Source organism: Galeopterus variegatus, unplaced genomic scaffold (genome assembly GCF_000696425.1).
Source record: "Galeopterus variegatus unplaced genomic scaffold, G_variegatus-3.0.2 Scaffold5295, whole genome shotgun sequence".
Classification (NCBI taxonomy): domain Eukaryota; kingdom Metazoa; phylum Chordata; class Mammalia; order Dermoptera; family Cynocephalidae; genus Galeopterus; species Galeopterus variegatus.
In genome coordinates, this window is record NW_007731406.1 from 127043 (window position 1) to 134907 (window position 7865).

The 7865-nt window shown below is 47.9% G+C and overlaps 2 protein-coding genes across 2 annotated transcripts in view; one reads left to right on the top strand and one right to left on the bottom strand.

The window, feature by feature from the left end:
- XPC (xeroderma pigmentosum, complementation group C) overlaps positions 1–3337 on the top strand; it is a 31898-nt gene extending 28561 nt beyond the window's left edge. The window contains exons 14-16 of the mRNA XM_008589206.1: positions 438–531; positions 1082–1171; positions 2384–3337. Coding sequence (XP_008587428.1) covers positions 438–531; positions 1082–1171; positions 2384–2596 — 397 coding nt within the window. The 3' untranslated portion in view covers positions 2597–3337. The remainder of the gene's footprint in view (positions 1–437; positions 532–1081; positions 1172–2383) is intronic.
- Positions 3338–5617: 2280 nt separating this feature from the next.
- The window catches only part of TMEM43 (transmembrane protein 43), a 21763-nt gene continuing 19515 nt past the window's right edge, over positions 5618–7865 (bottom strand). Inside the window, exon 12 of the mRNA XM_008589205.1 lies at positions 5618–6576. Within this exon, the coding sequence (XP_008587427.1) occupies positions 6374–6576 (203 nt within the window). The 3' untranslated portion in view covers positions 5618–6373. The remainder of the gene's footprint in view (positions 6577–7865) is intronic.

The following is a 7865-nucleotide window of genomic DNA, read 5'->3' on the forward strand; positions in this document are numbered from 1 at the left end:
CTGTGGAGATGGGGATGGGAAGCTGGGGTGGGCTGCTGGGGGCTGAGGCCCAGGGCTCTCATTTTGAGGATTTTCCACTGGATTTGCAGTTAGCCTGAACACTTTATCAATTTTGTTGTCCATCCAGGGATGACAGAAGCAATGAAAGCAGCATGCTAAAATGATGCTGGTGACCAGAGCAGGGTCAGCATCCTTCCTGAGCTGCTGCCTGGTTGGAGAGCTCTGTGTTGTCATGGGCGGGGGACTGGGGAGGAAGAGGCAGTGCTGCTTTCCATAGGCCTGTCTTCTGTGTGGGTACTGTCTACCACTGGCTGACCCAGGACGTCCTTCAGGGCTCCAAGTGCTCAGAAGTGGCCCATTGTCCTCTACAAAAGGAGGAGTGGAGGCCAGAGCAGGTGGCAGGCTCAAAGAAGGTCATCTGTGTTGTGTCCCCACAGATCTGAGGGGTACATTATTTGCGAGGAATTCAAAGATGTGCTCCTGACCGCCTGGGAAAATGAGCAGGCACTCATTGAAAAGAAGGAGAAGGAGGTGAGCCCATGGGCAGGGCCTGAGGGCAAGAGGGGGTGGGGGTGGGGCTCACACCACTGGGCAGCTCTTCCTTCTCTGGCACTGTCTCGCACTGTGGAGAGAAGGGAAGGGGAGAAAGTACATGCTCCACAGCTCTTTCTAGCTCTCTGACTTCACGGAAGGCACCCAGGGGAGCGAGCACTGGGTAAGTAGACTCCTGCTTGCACAGCCAAATCCACTGTCACTGTCCATTGTGGGCCTAGATCTGGCTCCAGGGACTGCAGCCCCTGCTGCTGACACCTGCCTCTGTCTTGATTTGCCTATCATCCAGCTTCTGAACCTTATCTGCTAAACATTCCAGAGTCAGTAATTAAAAAAAAAATGGCTTTCAAGTATATAACTATAAATCAGACCAACTTTTTTGAAAATGGGATTTGTTATGGTAGACTGTATTTTTTAACCTAAAACTGTATATATATCTCTCCATATATACGTTTACAGATTTCATCTTGATGTTTTTCCTGAAAATGTCAGTGTTGAACATTTTCTCCCACTTCATTTTTGTCTGCAGAAAAGGGAGAAGCGGGCTCTGGGGAACTGGAAGCTGCTGGTCAAAGGACTGCTCATCAGGGAGAGGCTGAAGCTTCGTTATGGGCCCAAGGTCAGTGTAGGTCCTTTGCAAAGAAGACAAGCCCGGGGTCAGTTTCCTAGAGTTGCAACTCAGAAATCACTGGTCCCGATTCTGCCCAGACATCAGGTCATGTTATGACGCCCCAGTCCTTGGCCTCCAAGGCCACATGTCCTTACCTTGTTGGGGGAGATGTTCTGGAGTCAGGCCTCAGCTGGCTTTTCCAGCCCCCCAGCCCTGCCTCAACATCCCCTTTCCTATTTCTGGGCACGTGAGCTGGGGATCTGATTTGGGGCTAAACACCACACAGGGAGGGCCAAGTGCCCTGTGTGTTCTGTCTGTGCACCACTCTTACCTTCCAGCATTCATGTTGCCTGTGACCATCCTGCAAGCTTCAGTTGCTCACTCATTGCTCCTCTCATAGTACCTGCCGTGTGCCAGGTGCAAAACTGACATGCAGCCCTTTGAGGGCTTCGGTGTGGGGCAGGCAAGCCCCAGAGCTTCAGTTGCTCACTCATTGCTCCTCTCATAGTACCTGCCGTGTGCCAGGTGCAAAACTGAAATGCAGCCCTTTGAGGGCTTTGGTGTGGGGCAGGCAAGCCCCAGGTACAGTTCCGTGGTGTGATCAGTACTGTGGCAGACACAGCCAACACATGCTTGGGTGTTTTGTTCCCTCTTTAGCCATCCCCATGCTGCCTCTTTGCCTTTAAAAAAATATTTGTAATGCTCCTCACTTGAGTCCCTTCAGTGGCCCTTTCCTCTGGCTTTGTGTTCTTACTGGGTTCTTGCTGCCTGTGGGCTTTGACCTTCTCCATCCAGACCCTCCTTGGCCATCCCCGCCTCCTGGGAGAGCTGCATCTGAGCAGTCCAGGTCATGATGCACTTTGGTCCAGAAACAAGATAAGAAATGCAAAGCACCAGTTGCAGTGACCCTCAGACATGACTGTGTGCTCCTTGAGGGCAGTTTCCTGCCCAGTGTCCCTGTGTCCCCAGCACTGAGCTCAGAGCAAGTTCTCAAGCATCTGCTTGCATGAGCTCCCAGGTTGAGGAAGACACAGTCGGAAAGGTCTGGGCTCTCCCTCAGCCACACCTGGTGCCTTCATCCTCCCAGTCACACAGCTCAGAGCAGGCTGGGAGCTGGATCAGGCAGCTGGGAGCTTTACTGCCTCCTGACAGTGCTTCCTAGTACCTGAGCACTGACCTTGGCCTTTGTCCCCCTCCTGTCTCTCCCACCCCCACCACCAGAGTGAGGCAGTAGCTCCCCATGCGGATGCAGGTGGACTCTCTTCTGATGAAGAAGAAGGGACCAGCTCTCAAGCAGAAGTGGCCAGGATCCTGGCTGTCTCCTGGCCTCAAAACCGAGAATCTGAAGAAAAGCAGAAGCTGAAGTGCCCCAAGAAGACCAAAAAGGAAAAGAAAGCAGCAGCTTCCCATCTGTTCCCGTTTGAGAAGCCATGATCTGAGCACCCACCTGGTTGTTGCTTTGCTTCTGCAGAGCCACGCCTGCCCTGGGGGTGCCCAGGCCCACTGGTGGTGTCCCCTCTGCTGAGAAGGCAAACAGGAGCAGTGCGCACTGCAGATGTGGGCTGGGCCAAGGTGCTGTGAGTCTGGTGTGTCCCTAGCCCTTGTCACACTCACCTAGGGTAGGCTTCCAAACCTTTTTGCTACCAAAGCCCACTGTAGAGCAGAACACTTCCCCGGGAGACACATTCCTGTCTCCTGGACCTGTTCTTCCCCTCTTTGGGAATGGGGTCAGTTTTTTTAATAGAAACCACTGGGAAATTTTTGGATGATGGTGCATGTAGAAATGCACCAGTACTTTCTTCCAGTTAGTCTTCATCTGTCAGACACTTGTGCTGTCGCCTCTCTTGCAGACTTAGGACCCTTTCTCTGCAGGCTACTTACTAATGCTAATACTGCCTAAGGCTGCCTCTTTGTGGTAGGGGAGAGAGCAAATGACAAATACAGGTCATCTCAGACACGGTTTTGTTGGAGTCTTTTTTGAAATAATAATTTGTGGTGGCAGAAGACTACAACAGAGAGCTAAAATCAGGAAAGACACTAATTGAGAACTAAGAACATGTTAGAGGATCAGTGTTATTACTGGATAAATTTACAAAGATCTATGCACTGTAGATGTTCAGGAGAAATAACTTTTATAACATTTTGAGAGAAAAATAAAGCATTTATCTAAAAAGACTTGGCTCTGCATTTTCTTTCAGAATTTATCTCAGCTAAGAACTCCTGGATGACAGTGTGATTTCTGTGTATGCTGAGACTACATGTAAGATCAGATTTTGTTTTCCTGTAGGGTGGGAACTCTTTGTTACACACTTTGTTTTTCTTTCTGTGTTTATTGGAGGAGATACTACTTGATCTTTGAGAGGAGCCGTTACACATCTGAGTTGGTTCTGTGCAAGGGAAACAAACAGAACACTTGTGGCATGACTCATCTGCAGCACGCCTAGCTGAAAGCCTCTTGTTGAGAAGCAGACTGGGGTTGCTATAGAAACAGCAGCCTCACACTTCCTATAGCCTCCAAGGGGAGCAACTTGTTTTCTGGGGTTTTGAGACAAAGGGCACTGCCATGTTTCTGGAAAAATACCTTCAGGCAGGTGTCAGCTGCTAGGAGGCATTATTGAAATGAAATAAAACAGTAGGTTTTGATTTTGGAAAGTTATCACTCACCTGCTTGAAACAAACTGCAAGCTTCGCCGTGGACAGTTAGTTGGCAGTCTGTTGCTCCAGAACAGGAAGCAAAATGAATGAAAAAAAGTGCCACATGTGTCAGGCATTTCATGGACTTTATCTCATTTAGTCCTCACAACAGCCTTGTAAGGGAAAAAGGCATTGTCCTTGTTTTCCAGCTGAGGAAAGTGAGGCAAAGAGATCTTTGCCCAGCATCACACAGCCAACCAGTGGCAGACTCGGGACTCAGAGCTCAAGTCTGCCTGCCACCTCAGAGCCCACGATGTTCTCTGTACTGTCCCACGCTGCTGCCCATCACCCTCTCCTAAAACATTTTGCAGATGTGTGAAGCATGAGTCATTCACTCTAATATAAGCCAACACAAAGTAGATAAGGCTTCAAAGGGCTAAGAATATTGAGTTGCCCTATCTAAAAAAATTAAAACCAACACCAAGGTGAAGGTGCCAAAAAAAAAAAACAAACTATTTTAACCACTAAAAGCAACTTAGAACTGAGTTCTAAAGATGTATACATTTCTTAATAAATTCTATGGTTGAATTCTTTAAGATAGGAATTTCAAGAATGCAAGAAAAACTTCCCCCAAATGAAAATATATCCACCCCCAAACCGGAAACAGAATAAAGGCAAGTTCCAATACCAAACTATACTGACTATATTTAGAAATTTATTTCAAATTTTTATCAAAAAATAGATAATACAAATTTCATGGTGATTTTCCAAAGCCTTTAAATTTTTCTTAACATTGTCTTGCTTTTTACGAACACTTTTGAAATTGTTAGTAATTAAAAACCCATATTAGAAAAAATTACACAAACCAAATCCCAAGGATTTTGTTTTTAATCATCGTCTAGTTATACTGTGTTTTCCAAAAACATTTAAGAGTTGAGCGATCTGATGAAATTGTTCATTTAATAAGCAGTAGTGAATACTATTTCAATCCTAAACCCAGACTAGTCATCTCTGAGGCTGGCTGTGTTTTTAATGTAAAGAATCTCAATTTACAGCGAAGATACCCCAGGTCAACAAGAGATTATTATAGATCACCTTATTCAGCTACCAAATACTCAAGTTGCTAAAGCAAGCACTACCAGCAAGGGCAAAACAGTTTTTGAATATGAACAAGATAAAAGACGTAGAGGACCATTTAAAACATCAAGCTTGCAACGTACTTTAAGAGGATGCGAGTGGTTGGGAAACGTAGAAACTATGTGAATAAAGTGTGGGCGGATTTTACTTAGGAGCATCAAAGCTATTGACCCTTCACGCAGAAATTCCACTCACGAGCAGCCCCCTGTGGTTGGCATGCCCACGTCAGAAGCCTTCCCGTGGTGAGAGGAGCTGAGCCAGGCAGCGGCATTCTACAGCAATCCTCAGCCTTTGATTCTTGGTTTTGGTTGACTGGGGTCACTATGAAGGATCCCACTTAGTATAAGTCTTCCAGCCTTTTTCCTTAATGGTTGACTAAAAACTCAGAACCATCTTCAAGTGAATAAGTAGTTTCCAATGCCAGAGGATGAAAAGAAATGCTTTTCTCCATCCTGTAGAGTCTCCATCTCCTCCCAGAGTGAAAATTCCTTTGCTAACACTTGTTTCAAAAGCATCCTTTCCAAAGTTTCCCAGTGACCCAGAATACTGACAGGTCACTTATTTTTTAATCAGCTGTCATACCCCAAGTTAACACCTTTCTGTGCTCTGGATTAATTTCAATTGACAGATTAAAGGGTGTTTTCTGTAATAGTCTGAAATATTGGATCATTCAGGATGTTTCTGTTTTGTTTTTTAAAATTTTATTTCAGACCACTCCCTTGGGGTAGGAAAGTACACGTGAAGAAGTGAAGCAACGAACTGAAGAAGAAAAACTTAAACAGGGCCTTTGGGCATCCTACACACTGAAAAGATTATGCCAAACCAGGAAATATGTGCAAAGCCCAATGAATGTCCAGTTTGTCTCATTATGAAATCTTCAGTTTTTTTTTTTTGTTTGTTTTTCTTTTTAAGTACCAAATCAAGTTCTATCCACAGACTTGGTTTCTGGTGCTCCTGCTCTGTGGGGCACGTGCTCAGGCCATCTATTGGTAATCTGGTGCTGCTTAGCAGTGATGGGCAAAGGCCACCCGTTAGGATCCTGGGTGTGGTGGTGGTCGTGGCAGAGCCCTGGCACTTGTCTTCGATGATAAGCAGCAGCTTAGGCTGAGCTAACAGGCTGAGTCCTTCATCAACAGGCCTCTAGAGCATCTCTGCCTCTTCATCTAACAGATCAGCTGAGTTCAGGGAAACCCTGGAGCCTGGCAACACCCACTCAGCCTCAAGAGAACAGAAGGAAACCAGCAGGAGAATGCTTGTTAGGTTGCCATTGACCAGCTGCTTCTGCCCTCCACAGCTGCTTACTGGCAAGAAAAGGGGTGGGGAGGATGCTCACTGGTGAAGCAAACCCGACGTACATGCTGCAAGTCTGCCCCTGAAGAGCACAGGGGTGACCCAGGTCTTGAGGCTCATGCATGTGTCAGGTGGGCGCTAGGGACTGTTTCACTCCAGCTTTTTGGCTGACACTCGTGTCCGAGCAATGATGATGGGCACCAGGGCCAGGCAGGCGATGAGCAGGGCCCACAGGGGCCGGTAGAAGAGCCAGCCAGCAGCCACAGTCAGCAGGGTCAGCGAGGTGGCCACACAGAAGGCAAAGGCTTTCAGGCCAATGTTGACCAGGTCTCGGAAGACAGGAAACCAGTCCACTGTGGGGAAGAAAAAGGCCATGAGGCTGAGGCCACCGTGCTCTTCACCCACAAGGTCCCTAGACAGGATGGCCCATTGCCATGTGAGGAAGGACGGGAAAGGGCCAGTGTGGTGGAAGGCAAATACCCTCGTCCTGAGAGCTTTAGGGCCAGGGAGGAGGAGTCCCAGCTCAAGAGCTAGGTAGCTGGGCACATTGTACAAGCCACCCACTCCGCCCAGGTCCAGGGTAGGGGACACATGGGAGTGCTTTGCCAACTTTAAAACTACGTGTTGACTGACTTCCAGTCAAGAGGGTGGAATAGACAATACCCAGCATCACTCCCACAAATCAAACAATTTACAACTATAAAAAAGCAATGACAGCCAAGCTGCGGCTGCTAGAGCTCAGGGGAAGAGGAGGACAGACCTACAGAGTGCATGAAGGTGGGAGAAGCCATGGTGAGAGAAAGAAAAAACTGCTCCAACCATTTTGAACCCTGACCATTTCAAACCCTGGTCACATCCAGGCTGGAGCTTATGAGCATACAGAGCAGGAGCTGGCAGAAGCCACAGCTGTGCCCTTCCAGATTCTGGATGGAGTTGCCTGGAGGCAGCAGGGGAGAAGAGGGCCTTGGTGGTCCCCAGGCCAGCAAGACCACTAATAGGGTTCCCGTGGACCCACAGAGGAGGAGCCACAACTGAAAAAAGGAGCCAATCAGAGGACGGTGAGTCATCACAAGGGACCAGAGCATGGCCTGTCCCACAAGAAGTGTTTGGAGCACAGGCGGTGGGGGAGATGGGCCCAAAGGGCGAACACTGGGGCACAGCAAGGACAGCTGATCTGCCCCCCCAATCAGCACAGGACCACTCAGAGGAGACTGGTCACGAATACAGAATTGCATGGGGTGCAGTTTGATGAAAAGACTCAGGCTCAGACCAGAGTTTCTACACAACCCAGGTGCACTGGATCTCTTGAGAGCTGGAAGTACTTATAAAGTCAACCATTAAAATCTGAGCTGCAACTCTTTACAATAGCCAAGAGTTGGAATCAGCCCAAATGTCCATCATCGGATGAGTGGATACGGAAAATGTGGTATATATACACAATGGAATATTACTCAGCTATAAAAACGAACAAAATTCTGCCATTTGCAACAACATGGATGGACCTTGAGAGAATAATATTGAGTGAAACGAGCGCCAACGCACTCTCAAGCGGCGCACTGTAGCAGTGCGCCACCGGGCCGGCCCATTCTATTTCAGCAGGAACCTCTATGCCAGTTAACATTCCTTTTACCTGCCCTTGGTA